We start from the raw sequence: 19,320 nt of genomic DNA on the forward strand, positions 1-19,320 counted from the left end.
TAGCCTACTATTTTTTCTTGCATGTCATGTGCGGGGCTCCTTACTTTATTCTTTTTGTGTGTGTGTGTGTGCATGCATGCATGCATGTTGGTTCTGTAAATTACCAGGCTTTTTAAAGATGTGTTCAGTATTCTGCAGAACATAAAATGCCATTTAAGAACAAAACTACAAGACAAACTTTCACATCAGCATGACATGAACTATAATGGCCTTATTATTCTTTGAATGGAAGTTGTTTGAAAAAACAAGGCATGAATTCCTATTTTCTTGTTGTCAGGACACCACTGTGTCAATGAAATTCATTTAAGTTTATTTTGTGGAATCGCAAAGAGCAAAAAGACATTCTGTGCAAATCTGAACAAAGTGACACTTGATGGACATATCGCGACCAATAATGAGATTCTAGGAACTTCTGTTGCTTTCACACTGAGGTGAAATTTCAATGACATACTTTGTGTTTGAATTCAGATGGAAAGAGAGACAGGAGGGGAAACTTTAGTCCTTCTTTGTGGCACTCAATTTTCCCACACAGCAGTTTTCAAACACTTCCATATACATCACACTGCTTATGAATCATAGATGATATACTAATTACACCACATACCTTATTTATATATACTACTAAAAAGAAATCACTTAAGTACGCCCATATAAAATGTACACACATACTGTACATACACACTACCGTTATGCATTCAGTAAGATTTTTCTTTTTCTGTAAATTAATACTTACGCACACTGCATGTTGACTAACTACAGAATGAAGAAACAGACAACAAAACCAACAAACAAATACAAATTAGATGCAAAAGCATAATGAATTTCTGAATGCTTAAAAATAAATGAATATTTAAGCAAACTTTAAACGGTACTGATGCCACTGTTGTTGCAAGACGTCATATAGACATAGACATATAGAGTATAATTGCATTATTTAATGACCTTGCCATCTAATTCTGTTTAAGAGGCACATCACTCATTATTTTATAAAGGTTTATGTTGCTTTTTATCCCTTATCAGGTGGACTGTTTATGGTTATGGTTTTAATAAGATAAAAGAAAGAATAATTGTAATAACTAAGACCAAACAATGTTTAAAATAAACAAGAAGAGTCATAAAATTGTGAGACATTTCCATCAATACAATTGATTTTATAGGAAAAGCTCAGCATTTATTCTGGCTTTCCCCATTAGCTGCATTAAATAAGTTCTCTAATATCCACAGATGGTTTTGTTATAGCTTGTTTTCCCCATTTTGTTGAGCGTGCCGTAGGTAATTAGTTTATTGAAACTAATATCTTCTGTTACTACCAAAGTCCAGCTTCACTTCACTTATTGACCGAGTAATTAAAATGGTTATCTGATTTTGAAGCCTTATCAACATATTGGCCTGCTGACCAAATGCCTTTTGCTCCATTAACAGAAGAATAAAGAGAATGACTCTGTCAATCTTGTATGGTGTTTATTTTTAAAGGTGCTGTTAGTAATATTTGGTTTATGTTTCATTGTCTTTATTTGTTCCAGTGGTCTTCAGCTTCATATTGACACAAAACATGCATTCATTATTAACTTATTAAAGGAATAGTTCACTCAAAAATTTAAATATATTCCCCCTTAGGCAATCCAAGATATAGATGAGTTTGTTTGTTTGTTTGTTTGTTTGTTTGTTTGTTTCTGAAAACCAATACAAATATTTGGAATAAAAATGACTGAGTGCACTGTTAAATGTCTATGTATGGCTTCAGTGTTAAAACTTTGACTTTTCACTTAACACGATGGATTTCCCTCTCTTAAACCAAGCGTGACAGTCTGATGATGTGTAAATAATGTTCTGTTAAGTATTAAATCAAAACTGCTGTGCTGCTGATGGAGAGGAATGAGCTTTTTTGTTGCCGTAATTTAAATAATAATAAACAGAATTACACATATTAATTATTCAATGGCATGCCATGTAATTATGAAAATGATTTTAAGGAAGCCACATGAATGGCCTGAAGAAATTATGATTGCAGGCTTTAGAGGTTAGTGTGTTTGTGAGAAAATAAACAATAAAACATTCAATCACAGTGGCATTGAAGGAGATGAGTGCTTTTATACACATCACTGCATAATGGTAGTGCTGCTGTAAAATGAAGAAAACAAACCCCAGTGTTTATTAAAACTAAAATAATTAAAGAAAACAAAATTAATGGACCAGCAAAATTAACATATGCATTTTTCAATTTTGTTTTATATGTGTTTCTCCTGGTCAAACAAAATGAGTTTAAATTAAATGGTTTCACTAATGTTTCACAACGTGCCCTAACGACAAACAGTGAGACTGATTTTTCTGATCCATCTCTATATGCAATATATAGCTCCTTTCAGACTGATCCAGGAACAATTGCCGAGACACATTACCCGTGTATTATCCGGAATCTCAGTGTGAAAGGGGCTTATTTTAGTGGCTGGGATTAAGATTTCCAAAATTTTCCACAGTGGCTCAACTCAGTAACATCAGCAAAGCAAACAAATACTGACAAAACTTCATCAGTAACCCAGAAGAACATCAAAATAAATAAAAAATTTCAGAAAAACATTTTACATTTCAACAATAAATGCTTAACATAGTGCTAAATTGTCTGACAACAAATCACCACAAGAGCGTTATGCAAGCAAGTGCTTCCTCTAGGGCACCCTCTAGAGCCTGCTTCTCATAAACACCTTCCAGTGCCTGATCCTCGTAAGTGCCCTCCAGATCCCACTCCTTAAGCGCACTCTCCAGTGCATGCTCTTCCAGTGTGCCTTCCAGTGCCCTCTCATCGTAAGCGCCCCCCAGTGCCTGCTACTCGTAAGCACCTTCCAGTGCCTGCTCCTCCAGAGTGCCCTCCAGTGCCCGCACCTCCAGAGCACCCTCCAGGACTCCTAGTTTTCCCCAAGAAATGTTTTTTTTTTTTGGGGGGGGGGGGGGGTGTACCAGTGGCTGAGCCAGGCTCCCTGATCCGCCACGGCCTCCTTAGTCCCCTGATCCACCATGGCCTCCTGAGTTTCATGATCTGCCATGGCCTCCTGAGTTTCATGATCTGCCATGGCCACCTGAGTCTCCTGATCTGACATGGCCCGCCATAGCCTCCTGAGTCCCCTGATCCACATTGGCCTCCTGAGTCCCATGATCCACCATGGCCTCCTGAGTTTCATGATCTGCCATGGCCTCCTGAGTCCCCTGACCTTCCATGGCCACCTGAGTCTCCTGATCTGACATGGCCCGCCATAGCCTCCTGAGTCCCGTGATCCACATTGGCCTCCTGAGTCCCCTGATCCACATTGGCCTCCTGAGTCCCATGATCCACCATGGCCTCTTGAGTTTCATGATCTGCCATGGCCTCCTGAGTTTCATGATCTGCCATGGCCTCCTGAGTCTCCTGATCTGACATGGCCCACCATAGCCTCCTGAGTCCCCTGATCCACATTGGCCTCCTGAGTCCCCTGATCCACCATGGCCTCCTGAGTTTCATGATCTGCCAATGGCCTCCTGAGTCCCCTGATCTGCCATGGCCACCTGAATCTCCTGATCTCACATGGCCCGCCATAGCCTCCTGAGTCCCCTGATCCACATTGGCCTCCTGAGTCCCCTGATCCACCATGGCCTCCTGAGTTTCATGATCTGCCAATGGCCTCCTGAGTCCCCCTGATCTGCCATGGCCTCCTGAGTTTCATGATCTGCCATGGCCACCTGAGTCTCCTGATCTGACATGGCCCGCCATAGCCTCCTGAGTCCCGTGATCCACATTGGCCTCCTGAGTCCCCTGATCCACATTGGCCTCCTGAGTCCCATGATCCACCATGGCCTCCTGAGTTTCATGATCTGCCATGGCCTCCTGAGTCTCCTGACCTGCCATGGCCACCTGAATCTCCTGATCTCACATGGCCCGCCATAGCCTCCTGAGTCCCCTGATCCACATTGGCCTCCTGAGTCCCCTGATCCACATTGGCCTCCTGAGTCCCCTGATCCACCATGGCCTCCTGAGTTTCATGATCTGCCAATAGCCTCCTGAGTCCCCTGATCTGCCATGGCCACCTGAATCTCCTGATCTCACATGGCCCGCCATAGCCTCCTGAGTCCCCTGATCCACATTGGCCTCCTGAGTCCCATGATCCACCATGGCCTCTTGAGTTTCATGATCTGCCATGGCCTCCTGAGTTTCATGATCTGCCATGGCCTCCTGAGTCTCCTGATCTGACATGGCCCACCATAGCCTCCTGAGTCCCGTGATCCACATTGGCCTCCTGAGTCCCCTGATCCACATTGGCCTCCTGAGTCCCATGATCCACCATGGCCTCCTGAGTTTCATGATCTGCCATGGCCTCCTGAGTCTCCTGACCTGCCATGGCCACCTGAATCTCCTGATCTCACATGGCCCGCCATAGCCTCCTGAGTCCCCTGATCCACATTGGCCTCCTGAGTCCCCTGATCCACATTGGCCTCCTGAGTCCCCTGATCCACATTGGCCTCCTGAGTCCCCTGATCCACCATGGCCTCCTGAGTTTCATGATCTGCCAATAGCCTCCTGAGTCCCCTGATCTGCCATGGCTTTCTGAGCTACCAGCTCCACTAATGGCAACCTGAACTGCCTGTTTCGCCATGGTCTCTTGACCCGCCCTGGAGGCTCACCTTGTTTCCAGGGCAGAACAGCTAGAACAGCTTAGATATCAATACCAAGAGTGCACTTTAAACATATCTCTCCTCATTATCTCCTGCTATTATCTCCCATCAGTGTGTCAATAAGAAGAATAAGCAGCTGTTTGTCTCTTTTCACATGTGTTTGATCTCTCTCTGCATAGATACTGTATGGTTATCCTTGCCCAGATGCTGATTGCTCACAGACTTTTCTGTCCTGCTTTGGCCTTCAAGCACATTTCAACATTAACAACAAATATATGTATCCAACTCTACCCTTTAACCCCTGAATCTGAAACATTTTGCTTTTCACGCCCATTGTAGAGAATGTAAAAGTCAATAAAAATGCAATTCCCTGTGTGTGAAATTGGTTTAGGGCTCCATTAAGGTTGGACATTGCGAATTCATGGCTACTGGCGGACAAATTGCCCTATATTTTGCATTTAAGATGCTGTGTTAGAAGGTCACAGCTTCAATATCCTCAAAATGAGAAAGCGCTTCAATACTGGTCACGCTCTTGCACTTTTTATTCATCATTTCTATAATGTAACTGTACATTATAATAGCGGAATATTATAATAGGTCAAATAACCAAGTTTTTATACAAAATATTTCTGTATTTACTTTTAAAAAGCAAGCTTAAAGGATGTTTAACCATAAACGAAGTTAAACTCAAAAGAAAATTCCAAATATTCATGAGACCAGCTAAACAATCAATAGCAATAACAATGGGGCTCGTCGAAAACACAATTATGTTTAACTACCTTATTTGTTCTCCGTTTTGTGTTACGGTTCCCAATCACATTTGTGCTGATGCCATTACTGAAGAGAAATATGGCTCTGTAGAGAAAATGCAGTTATTTCATTTAGTGTTGAATTAGCTCATTTCAGTCCTCGGAGCTCTGGAGGGTTTAGATCTATTAACAGGCAGATCACCATGTTAAGACTGAAACTCATCATTAATTGTAATAAGACACATCAGTTTCAATTAAGCCTCCTTTTATTGTGTTTCAAACTTCTCATCTCCTTAAGGGCTGTGGAGTCCAATGAGCATCAAAAAATTCAAGCAAAATTTAAAATCTCCAATTTACATTGTGGCTCTCCCAATTTATCTCCAACAACGGTGATGTGCAGCAAACGCAAGTGTGGCTTAAACCCTAAACCCTTACTGTTGAGGCTTCAGTTATACAGTAACTGTGTGATTAAGTGCAGTTTGTTTTGAAACTGCTTTTGAAACTAATGACTGGGATCCATTTCAAATTGGCTCTGTGGATGTCTGTTAAACAAAGAGGACTTCCTGAAGCCTAGAGTTCATGAGTTATTAGAACAATTAATGACACTATCAATATGGCCATTTTGAACAAATCATGGGCGTAGGTTTGGTCTCAGCCCCCATCCCCGGAATTCTTCTGTTGTAAGATACCAGTGATTTAATGGTGATTTCCTTTTTTAATTCAGACTGTTGGCAATACAGAATATTACAATACAGAAGTGAATCTACTTCATCTCATTATATTGTATCCTGACCCCGATATACCATCCTGTATACTGTCCCTAAAGAGCTAGTATAACTGTATAATCTCAAAAATGCACTCTTCAAAAGAAAAAGAAAAAAACACCTGAGACTGTGTAATGCTGAACAACCAAACGTTTTATTAACAAAAATTATTATGTACATTAGTATTTACACTAACAAAAAAATACTCTGCAACAAGGAAACAAATCTAAATAAATATAATAAGCTTTTTCTATTATAAACACCATTTACCCTCCAGTACACTCACGTTTATGTTGACTGCAAGATTCTAAGTTAAGGTAACGTTACAGGCTTATTGACATTCAGTTACTTGATAACGTAGCATTCTATCATCCTGGGTAACACATACTATCACCAGTTAATACTATTTTCCACAGTAGAATCTTCATTTGAAAGTCAGTCAATACTGCTAGTTTATTTATGTGGCTAGCTAGTTATTTTGCCTACTTACACTCTGACCCTGCTTTATGAAAAAGCTGTGTAGCCTGTCAGATACCCCGCCGCCAATCAAATTACGGCGTTTCTTGTACTGTCGTCGTCATGGCCGTTAGAATCGATCCAAATAGCAGTGCAAAGATCCAAATAGCAGTTCAAATGAGCTTGCTAAATATTGGTGGGGACAAATTTGTAATCTCAAAATACTGATAGGGACTAGTACCTAGCGTCCCCCCCTAAACCTACGCCCATGGGTCAAATATGGACTTAATGGGCTTAATTGTCTATCTTTTTCCTGTTTATTTTTGCTATTTACACTATTTCAACAGGGCCCCTGGGTACAACCTGCACCGGGGCCACGTGAACCCCAGCTATGGCCCTGATTGGACATTTTTGGTTTCCACTGGCCAGAGTGGACTAAATGTCACCTTATGTCAGTTTTTATAATTGAAAAACCTTATTCTAGGAATTAAAGAGAATGTCCACAATATACTTCTGGAATAAAGTCCAAGGTTAGCTGAATAAACAAAGCCACTATAGATTGTGTCTTAAATTAACAAATCCAACCAGCTAGCATTTAGCTGAGGAGTAATCAGTCTTACCTTTTAGATTCAAATTAAAAATGAAATGTTTTTTTATGTAACTGACTGTCTAAAAGAAAAATGTTAGATGACTACCCTGAAAGACTTTATACAACCAGCAACAGAACTTGGCGAAAAACAAAAGGGAGCACATGGAAATTACTAAACTAATTTATCAGAGTATGAATGAATATTTATGGAAATAAGTGAATGGGAATGTTTTCAGCATAATTAATTTTCCCCCCTCAAATCATCCTTCAGTCCAAGTTTGACTCCTCTATACTGGTTATGAGTTTACAGCCCTGATCTAAAAGATCAACTGAACATCCATGTCTTACTAGACCACAACAACATTTAAATAACAAAACAGATTCTAACCACTGCCTGTTCCTGTTTAGTCTAGATGTATTTGTGTCCTTCTGGACATGATTCACTCAGATGATGAAAGATTTAGAGTTTCTCACAGAGCAAAAACCTGACCACAACAATACATCAAAGCTATGACGAGAATAATATTCAGTGTCTACTGAAACAAATCCATTGCCCAATTTCCCATGACTATAATAAAGTGTGAACATTTGTAATCATTTTCAAGACATCTTCTGGTAATTTCAGAATCTTTTAGGTTACACCATAAGAGTAGTTCGGTTCATCAGAGGATCATATTAAATCTGTTTAATTCTTTCTACTGTCTTATTAATAAATACAGGTTTGTCTTGAAAACAGCTAAGAGGAAAATGATTCCACACACACAGCAACTTCCATATGGTTCTTGTTGAACTTATAAATGATCTGTTCTCTCTATTAAGAATATCAAGAGAAGTTAATGGTACAGAGACAAAGCAAAGGAAGGACATGACGAGTCAAACTGACTTAGGAGATGGGAGAGAGATGGCAGCCAGCTAGTAACTGCTGTTCAGAGAAATTGATCAAGGAGAGGGGAGCTGGGTTCAGAATAATTAAATTAAGGCGGACAAAAGCGCTGACCAAAACCTTCAAACACAGGTGATATTACAAGGTCATGTGATACAGCGCATCGACCATCACAAATGGTGAAAAATGGCATAGAGGAGAAACAGATGACAGTGTTAGATAATGTCTACTAGTTACCTTGATTACAGTGCTCTTGGGTCACTGGATTAGCTATGTTATATAAGCGGTAGTAATGATTTTGGTATATTGGGACACTTAATCTTAATCATCCATCATTACGTCTATATTCTTCCATTACTATAAATCTGCATTAACTTCATGTGAAATTAGAGTGCAGTGACATTGATGTGTCCATTTGGATCATGTTTTAAAAACAAAGCCAGTAGCAAAAATATAAGAAAGTGTCATCTGCAGTCTTTGCATGGAAGAATTTTAATAACAAATATTATCAACAAATATGAAAAATCACTTAGGAGCAAAAACACTGTTAATGCAAAAACTACCCATAAACTTCTGCAGGCTAGTAGTACAAATATTTGGTACTTATTATGTTGATATTTCATGAAAAAAGGACTGAATGCATTAAAAAGGAATGAGAAAAAATTAGAAGACTTGCAAATCTGCAAAAAAAACAAAAAAAACGATATTTTTAATCTATTGTAACGTCTTAATCTTTTGACGGCCCAAATTCGTCGAGGAAAATGGATTTTGTTCCTCCTTTATGAAGTGACGTAAATTGACTAATATGACAGAAAGGCACTGCAATAACTCCTTGCTAGACAGGTTTCTCCTTTTCCTGCTTCTTATGCGTAGATAATGCTCTCTTCAGGTACGCTGTTTCATCATGACCAATTGTTTCCCCCTGTGAGTGCTTTATCTAAACTGGTCTGAGACTGTTCAGCCTCATTGAACATCAATGGCCCTCGTCTTCATCCCCTCTAACAGCGCCAACATCCCTTGGCATCAAGGCTGTAACAAAGGCAGGGATTCTGCTGCACCGCAGGACTTGGAGGAAAAAATGGGGGAACAGACAAACAGAGAAACCTCACACAAAATCAGAGAACAAGGTAGATTTGAAAGAAGCAGAGTGGGTCATTTAAATTGTGAAGAAGGCAATTTAAATTGTGAATGATAGTTAACATAATATTTTAATGCTCTAAAACTGAGATGTAATTAGACATTCTAGCAAAATCAATTCATATGAACACTATAAACAACAGCTGTGTAATTTGACACAATGTACAGATTTAAGCAGAAAGAGCAAATCTAACTCAAAGCGGGTCTTTTAAAGTGTGCGGACAACTTCCCGATTCTGCATTAATACGGTCCATGTGACTGAATTGAGGGCCCTGACTATTTCACACTTTGCAAGCAGCCAAATTGCCATATTCATCACGACGACTGAAGACACAGAAAAGTATGGAATTTATCAACACTTCATTGTAACTTCAGGCAGAATAAAAGGCGGAAGCTCCAATCCATGACAGGGTCCTCATCTGAGCCCACTGAGGTTCCAATTTGTCACAAAGATTCATAACAAAGCCTGTTTCTCTCTAAACACACTTTCATTTCCCAACTCCACCTGGGCCATGAGAACTCTTGCCTTTATAAAAACCCTTCTAGCAGTGAAGTCGAAATGTGTTTCAGCCAGGTAGCTTTAATATGGTCAAATGCATTTCATCACGATGCTGAAACCAAACAATGACTAGAAGCCATATGCCTGTAACATTTGTACTGATAAATCCCAATAAAGAATTAATGAAACCTGGATCAAATCGTCAAGCTGTTGCCCTCTTATTTTTGCCGGACTAAAATATTTCCACAAGAGTCTGCTGGGACTGTTGCAATCTAAAGCACTACAGACCATCAGTGAATCAGAGAATGTACTGGCATCCAGTAGCGTGCCCCCAAACACTGGCTGAAAAATATGATACAAGGTGGACCTATTCTTGGAGTGATTTTATGTTACTGGCTTAAAGCTCATGGTAAATGACTGGTTAAACCCCAAAACTTTGACTTTACGGTATTACAATATAGATTCCTGCCTTAAATTCTATCTGTTGCAGATTACAGATGATGGTAAAAAAAAAAAAATATATATATATATATATATATATATATATATATATATATATATATAGACCCAAAGAAATGTACTTGTAAGTTTCCATTACATCATACCAAACCAAGTGACATTTACTGCAAACTACTGTGACAAAGTTTGAGGCCGGTGAGATTTTCTATTATTTACTGTATTTTTGTTTTTAAAAATAATAATCTTATTTTCAAGGCTACATTTATTTAAAGTAAATATAGGAATATTGCAAAAAAATATCAATTTATTCTTGTTATGGCAAAATGTAATAATATGTTTGACTTTTTAAAGAAAACATTCATAAATATTATCAAAATAAAAAAGCAAAATATAAAACAATAGATATGCTTTTAAAAACTAAGACAAACTGTATTTGGACACTTTCTGGTCATCAAATTTTCAGGATCACATTAATTATGTTATACTGTACATGTGGTTACTCTGCTAGGATACCTGGGAACTAGAGGAAAACTTCATACATTCACTAAAATCACCTTAGAAAAAAAGAGAGAAGTGAAGTGAAGTGAAGCGAAGTGAAGTTAAGAAAGGAGGGAAAAAACAATGTTATTTGCAGAACTGTTTGTTGTTATGTTATCTGTGCAATGAAATTCAGACATTTTTATGGTATTCACAAGTGTCTAAATACTTTTGGTGCCATTGTATGTTCATACAGAGTTAAATGCTTTGCAAAGCCCTACATGATGACAAAAGAATAAGAAAGAAATAGAGAACACAGTGTGATTGTTGTGGGGGATGGATTGATCAGATTGATTATGAAACTATGATTAATCCAGTACGAACTCAAAGTTAAAACAAGCTCTTACCTTTAACCTGAACTCCAATGCGAAAGTACACATCTGAGCTACTGAGGTAGCGCTCCACCAAAATATAGTACCACTGCTCCCAGGACGGCAGCAGGACCTCCAGCTCACAGGGGACATTGTCTCTGCAGTCCACAGCGCTAGAGTTATGCACCGGTGGGGCCCTCGAGCGGATTTTCAACAAAACCGGACAGTTCTCCCCACTTTTGTTCTTTGTGTTGCAGTCCACAAGCTGTACCTTCACCCGAGAGATGTAGTTTGGGATGAACACTCTGCCAGGTACAAGGGAGGGAAATGTAGAGGACATCTGCTTGAAAGATACACTGACTGTAGCAAACATTGTCTCATGAGATACAAAGACAGTATTGAACAATACTGGTATGCTTACTGAAATGCCAAAGAAATATTTAAACGGGAATGTGTTTTTATACTCTCAGGAGAACTTTCAACTTCAGCCCATTTGAACAAACTTCTCGAAAATGCATAAAATAATTTAGTGATGTCTCTCCGTCTTCATTTTCTACATCAATAACAACTAATCAGGAAACTAATCCAAGTTGCCCTTTTCAATTTGAACAGTGATTGAGAACAACTGTGAAGTTAGAATAAATGATTAATATCTAGATTTGGCTTTGTCTTTTGGTTTTTGATAATTAACGATATGAACAGCACTCCGTGCTCAGTCAAACAGAACACAATTTATTTACAGATCCTTCTGAAAATAAAAATAATAATAATGTTTGGAACGTGAACTTTGAAATTTGCCTTGAAATAAAATAATAATAATTTATTGCATGGTTAATTTATCCCTTCTTCCAATTTTACGCAGCACTGTTTTGTATTTAACAACTGATGAAATAGTATGTCCTATTGTGAATATAACAAATTAAAAAATTAATCTTTGTCTGTCTAAATAACAAGAGCTATTCGTAATAACTATATTTAACATATAAAGTTATATACATATTACAGATACATATATTTCATGAGGCAGATATCCTATATAAGCTATAAAATATAGTGTGCACTAATCTCCAGACATCCAGTAAACAGCAACAGCCCAAGTGGTAAAGCATACAGTTCATAGTCCTTCTGAAATGTTCGCTGGAAACCAGCTTTTAATGATACAAAAAAGGCTGTCTTCATAATGTCCAGTGCTTGAGGTCTTTTTGTGTACCCTGTCGTTTATGAATGCATTTCATCACCTCTCCCTCCTCTGTTTTCCTCTTTTTCATTTAGAAAGACTTTATTTGCTAATTGAGAGGAGAGCTTTAATATCTGAATCTAATGAGAGTAGAAGCCTGAAACAAAGGGAAGCTTGAGAGAAAGATGTGTGTGGAATGTTAAAGTGTTGAATGCAGAATGAGAGAGAGAAAAGGTGAGATACTTGTATGGTGTGTGCGTTCGTGTCTGACATGGAAAAATTTGTGAAAGTCTGCGTAGATGACAATAGAGTAGAAATGTTCACAATCTTAAAAGAATAGTTTCAGGGTTTGGAATAGCATGAACTCACCACCGTTCAAGAGTTTGGAGTCGGTATGATCTTTTATGTTTTCAAAAATCATTTATTTGATTAAAATTGAGAAAAAAACGTTTTAATAAATTTAAATATATAATTTACTGACTGAAAAGCTGAGTTTTCAGTATGACATGAAATCATTCTAATATGCTGATTTGCTGCTAAAAATAAATAAATAATAATAATAATCATTTCTTCCTATTATTAATGTTGGAAATAGTTGTGTTGCTTAATATTTCTGTGGAATTAGATTTTTCCTTGATGAATAGAAATCTTTTATTTGAAATACTTATTTGTAACATTATAAATGTATTTTGTGTCACTTTTGTTTAATTTAATGCACGCTTGCTGAATGAATGTAGTAATTAAAGTAGTAATCTTTCTGGGAAAAATGACCCTAGACATTTCAGACAGACTTTTCTCTTTTTATCTTTTGTTTGTGTGTGTGTGTGTGTGTGAGTGTGTGTATGTGTGTGTGTGTGTGCGTGCGTGCGTGTGTGTGTGTGTGTGCGTGCGTGCGTGCGTGCGTGCGTGCGTGCGTGTGTGTGTGTGTGTGTGTGTGTGTGTGTGTGTGTGTGTGTGTGTGTGTGTGTGTGTGCGTGTGTGTGTCTAGGCGCGTATTGGCCATCAAGAGAATTCCTGGCAATTAATTTGAACCGCTTCCCTGTTGTTGTTTTTTTTTTTTACTTTATTTTATATATATATATATATATATATATATATATATATATTCATTTTCATCTATAAATAGGCTTTAATAGTTTTGTCTTTGTTTACTTAGTAAAGTATTAAACTGCAAGCATCTGTTAGCAGTAGCAGCCCATTACTCATCAATCAAAACACTGTATGCTAAAGGACATCACTATTATCTATTGTAATGTTACAGTAGTAATTTAGTAGACAAATAATTACATCGTTTTATAATAGGTTTAGAGGGAGCTAGGGCAGACAACAAAGCAACCATTATAAAAATGAACGATGATAAGGGGAAAATATTGCTTGTCATGCTCATTATATTACTCATTATAATGCAATAACATGTTCAGTATTAGTATTACAGATTTTGCAATAAAGATATTGTAATTATGTCAAAATAATTTTTATATTTAGGCAATTTATAAATTGAGTTAGGCAATTTAGAATAGTGTTGTCCTTGTTTCAGAATTTCTTGTTGGTGTATGGGTGTGAAATTTCCCTGCCTGAAATTTTGTCCCAGTCCACCCCTGTGTGTGTGTGTGTGTGTGTGTGTGTGTGTGTGTGTGTGTGTGTGTGTGTGTGTGTGTGTGTGTGTGTGTGTGTGTGTGTGTGTGTGTGTGCGTGTGTGTGTTTAAGTCTGCTTGAATATGATTTTCTTAAAAACAAATCACTCAAAAATCACTCACTTGTAGAGTACAGATCTATTGTGAAGAGGAATCATCTGATCAATGAAGTAACCAGGATACAGCACTGAAATCCCAATGAGCCTCTGAACAATGAGCTGAGGTTGAAAGAGGTACTGACATTCCTCAAGAAGACCCTGCACAAAAATTGTGAAACAAACAGGAAATAGATGGATTAGTTACAGGCTAAAACCCAGCATCTTCAAATAAACCAGGCCATGAAATAAATTTTCACAACAAGACATATACAGTGTATACCTGTACATGCGTATCATGAAATGGAAATGCTTGTGGAAGGGGGGGCAAGTCACATTGAGAGAGCCTTATGATCCCTTCAAATGGAGGGAAACTGTCATTGCATTTGCATTTGCATCACTTCTGATGATTTCCTGTGTGATGTTTCTCATGGCAAACTGCACAACAACTCCCACCTCAGACTCTCGAGAAAAAGATCAAACACTATTGTCATTTCTCCACTTGGCAAATAATTCCGATAAAAGACTCTGAACTGTCTGCAGTTTTTACTGATTCATCTGCTATACCAATAGCTTGTGTTCTTTGAATTCAGCTTTAAATTTACATTTCGTCTTTTAGTACACACCTTCAGGAAAAGTGATTTTAAAAATGAGGAATACAAATACATAAATGCATCATCTTAAAAAAGCAGGAAAAAGTTATTTTGAGAAAATTAAGACAAGAGTGGAAAGCTGAGGCATTTGTTTGGCATTATCTGATTAATTACCAAATAATTATTAATATTTTTGAAAGTTCTGAGTAAATCCTGAAGTAAAGTATCATGGTTTCAACAACAAATATTAAGCAGCACAACTGTTCAGCACTGTTAATAATAATAAGAATTGTTTATTGAGCAGCAAATCAGCATAATTTTTAAGGATCATATGACACTGAAGACTGGAGTAATGATGCTGAACATTCAGCTTTGCCATCACAGGAATAAATCAAAATTTTGAATACATTAACATGGAAAACAATTAGTTGAAACTGTAATAATATTTCACAATATTACTTTTTCACTATTTCACAAGTTTACTTTATTATTGATAATTGATAAATGTAGCCTTGGTGATCATAAGAGACTTCTTTCCAAAACAGACCCTAAACGTTTGAACATCAGTGTATTTGAACATGTCACTGATAACTATAGGAGATGTACTGCTTTAGCAGACTATACTAAGGCTTTTTAAACTGCACTGTTTTGTTTTCACCATAACAGAATCACAGTTGGCAGTGTTATCAAGAGATGAGTAGCTGTAAAAACCACATTGGTTTCAGTATACGACAAATGTTGTGGCGTATGCTCCAATTAAAGATCCGAAGATCTGTATAGATTCAGAGACAATTTTTCTGCATGAAGACTTAAGGTGTGAGAAAGGGAGGTGGAGAGATTAAACAAAGAGCTTTTGTTTATTATGGCACACCATGGCAAATTACAATGCAGCGTTTCATCTTGGAAACCTCTGCTTCTCTCACGCAGGTACTCCTGCCCTAAACACATTCATCATTGTCGAAAGGCATGGTACAACCCCTTCACTTGGCCAGCCTCTTTTCTTACCATCTCCACACAGAGAAACACAATCACACCAAACAAAGAGGTATTAAATATCTAGGAATCATGCTAAAAGAATACATTAGCTTTCCAGAGTGCACATTCCTGTTTCCGTTGTTTGAGAGGCGGGGTCATTTCCACTGGCTTTTTCAAACCACAGTGCTGTCAAATGTCAACCGCATATCACTGCTGGCTTCAGTTGAGGTCAGTTAGCCATGTTATTACTTCATAAGGTATGGAGCGAGAGTCTGCTGGCACATTTGTCAGTTCAATGCAGTTAAACAATAACCGCGCTTTTGTCAGCAGTGACAGCCTCTTCCAGTACTGAAATCCTATTCAGTAGGCAAGAAGAGAGGGGGCAGGCAATGGAAAGACCTAATTGGCTTGCAGTGGTGTGAGCAACGCTGCAAGCATCCTTGCTGAAATGTGCTTTTATTCTTCAAGGATTTTAGAATTAAATTGCTTAAAACATTATATTTCAATATAATTCTATTTTCATTTTCCTGAATGGAACTCTTTCATTTTTTCATTGCCAGGTGATGTGCTAAAAATGGCAAAAAGGCTGGAGTATTGGCTGCTGAATATTCAGCTTATCATCACGTGTCTGTCAGACTCAGTTCCATGTTTTGTCTGTTTTTTCTCTCCGGCCATGTCCACACTAATGCGTTTTCGTTTGAAAACATATAATTTTCTCTGTGTTTAGGCCTCCACACTGAGACGGCATTTTAAGTCAAAGAAAACGTAGCTTTTGGAAAACGCTCTCCAAAGCGGATAAATTTGAAAACGCCGTCTTCGCATCGTAGTGTGGACTGTGAAAACGGAGGCTTTTGAATATGATGACGCATTTTTAGTCATATGATGCAGTCATATGACCAATTCAGTCCAGTATTTCGCCGTATTTGTTTTGGCATGTCTCCCGGTCTACATTCTCGCTTGCTTTGGCCACTTTATACTCCTGTGTTACTCGCAGCATCACTGTCGGTCCATTTAAAAAACTCAGTGCCTTTCCTCAACATTGCCGCAAAGTTTCAAAGAGCCGAAAAGTAAATAAACACCTAGCGGAAATTACGCAGGTCGAAGCTTTACTTATGCGCAGTAGGCGGATGTAAGCGTTTTCATACATTTTAGTGTGGATGAGGAACTTTTGGAAAACGTTTTAAAATGATAGTGTGGACACGGAGCGTTTTTAGATGAAAACTCCATTTTCAAATATATACAGATTAGTGTAGACGTAGCCTCCGTTACCCAGTCTTCCATTCATTGATTTAATTCCAAGTGTTTCCTATGTTGTTTCATTGATGCCAGATGAGTCTAGTAGTCTGTAGTCCCATTTGTCTGTGTACATTTACATTTATTCATTTAGCTGACGCTTTTATCCAAAGCGACTTACAATTGCTATATATATCAGAGGTCACACACCTCTGGAGCAACTAGGGGTGAAGTGTCTTGCTCAGGGACACATTGGTGTCTCACAGTGGATTTGAACCCGGGTCTCTTACACCAATGGCATGTGTCTTATCCACTGTGCCAACACCACCACCCTGTGTATTTAAAGTGTTCCCATGTTGAAGAAATCTCCAGCGTCTCCTTGCTCCTTGTTCCCATGTAGTGTTACAGTGTCAAATAGATTAAAATAGAAAACATTTATTTTAAATTGTAATATTTCACAATATTACTGTTTTACAATAAGTTTGAACCAATAAATGAAGCCTTTGTAAACATAACGAGACTTCTTTCCCCCAAAAATATTATATAAACATTAGTATCTCAGTAGAAAAAAGGCAGAAAATACATTAATGAATAAATAAAAGATTAAAGGGGTCTTTTAATCTTTTTCTAACTACTCTGAATCTGTATAAGCCTGAATCCTATATAATACAAGAAAGCTTGCAGGATTGTTCCCATCAGGCATATTAGAGATAGATAATTACAAACAAAATCTTTTAAAAAGAGAGAAAAAAAAGGATTTGTCTTCATATATTTATGCTTGAAAGACTTACAGAGACATTTCTGGTTGGTGAATATAATGAGCAGCCGACGCAGTTTCAGTATTTTCAAGGGATTGAACGTTTCAGTGCACTCGAGTGATTTTGACAACGGGACACCTTAGAAACGACTGACTCCCTGGCCAGCGCAACGATGACGTCCCATGCAAGAAGCATGCAAATTATCCACCATTTATTCTTTGCAGCTTTCAATATGACAGTAAACATCAATATAAATATTTCAGAAGAAGCAGCTAATCAAAAACCACATATTTTCCATCATTTGCTCTGATGCTTAATACACCTATAATATCTGTAAATCTCTTAGACTTTGCTTCAGAAGTAGCCTTGACACACAGAGATACATGTTGTATTATGGTGGCAGAACACATTCTCATTTCATTAAGGTCTGTTTTGGTGAATTTGCACCACTGGGCAGGTGTAACTGCATAGACCGAGTCATGGGTCGCTCATTATTTCAGGTGTATTATCAAAGTCTAATTCGCTCTCAGCTTGATTAGAAGACTCATTAATTTCAGCATGAACCGTTCTGCAAATCACTTCTGCAGCCACACGACCCAAAACTAAGATAGTCTCAAGGCATCGGCTCTGACTTCTAGTTAATAAGTTAGACATTTACCTGGACATGCCAAGAGCAATTCATTGATGTCTTCAATAACCCTTTCGGTTCCTGTATTACAGCAAAAGAAAATAATTTTTTATAGACTGCCGTGCAGTTTGCTATTGCTGGCACACTATTACTATTGCTTTAATAATAGACTGTATATAAACTACCCAAATGACTATAATACTACCTACAGCATAATACCAAAGTGTGTAGTTCTGGTATAATTCAGCAGAGGCTAGGGTCAAACTACAGTTAACCTTGATCCAACTGAGATGAACTACAGTACATTTTCTATGAGCGGTACACAACCCAATGCAATGTCTTTATTTGGACATTCATTTCCAGACAGTTTTGAAAATGATGTGCAAATTTGTAAGTTGTTTCAGTTTTACTTTATTTTTATATTTATTTATTTTTTTTATTATTTATTTTAATTGTTCAGTATGTTCAGTAGTTTTACTGGCCAAGTATACTCACACACACACACACACATACACACACACAATTGAGCTAACATGACATTTATACAACTAACATAATTTGAACGTAATACAATTAAACACAAAATAAGAAAAGCATTCTGACTAAATAATATCAACACATGACTATGAAAGTGAATAGTAACTGTATATACAGGAATGTGCTTAGAAGAATAAGCATACAAGTTTCTCATAATACAGTGCAATTTTTTAAAATGACATTTATTCCTGTGATGCCAAAAATACAGGTAAAAAACTGTAAAAAGAGTAATATTGTGAAATATTATTATAATTATTACAAATTTCTATTTCAATAATTTTAAAGTGTAATTTACTCTTGTCATGGTTAAGCTCAATTTTCAATACTCTTCAATAGTCTTCAAAATCATTCTAATCTGTTGATTTGGGGCTCAAGAAAATGTCTGTACTATTATCAGGGTTGAAAACAATCTTGCTGCTGAATATTTTTGTTTTTCAGGATTCTTTACTAAATAGAAAGTTCAAAAATATTTGAAATATAAATATTAATAAGTCACATTTGAATATATTAATGCATCCTTGTTGAAGTAATTTCTTTAAAAAAAAGTAGTAAGCAAATATTTACTTCAGAAAGTATTGTTTAGTACGTAATAATGTCCTTCTGCCCTGGATGTTTAATCTAAAACGTAATGAATTGCTACCACGCAATCAAAGTAAATAGAAACA

At 37.5% G+C, this 19,320-nt stretch overlaps 1 protein-coding gene across 1 annotated transcript in view; it reads right to left on the bottom strand.

Moving 5' to 3' along the window:
• The window catches only part of LOC132139458 (transmembrane protein 8B-like), a 136,049-nt gene that overhangs the window by 48,143 nt on the left and 68,586 nt on the right, over window positions 1-19,320 (bottom strand). Inside the window, exons 4-5 of the mRNA XM_059547814.1 lie at window positions 13,960-14,093; window positions 11,062-11,330 (exon numbers count right to left, since the gene is read on the bottom strand). Of these exons, the coding sequence (XP_059403797.1) occupies window positions 11,062-11,330; window positions 13,960-14,093 (403 nt within the window). The remainder of the gene's footprint in view (window positions 1-11,061; window positions 11,331-13,959; window positions 14,094-19,320) is intronic.

This window comes from Carassius carassius, chromosome 4 (genome assembly GCF_963082965.1).
Source record: "Carassius carassius chromosome 4, fCarCar2.1, whole genome shotgun sequence".
Taxonomy (NCBI): Eukaryota; Metazoa; Chordata; class Actinopteri; order Cypriniformes; family Cyprinidae; genus Carassius; species Carassius carassius.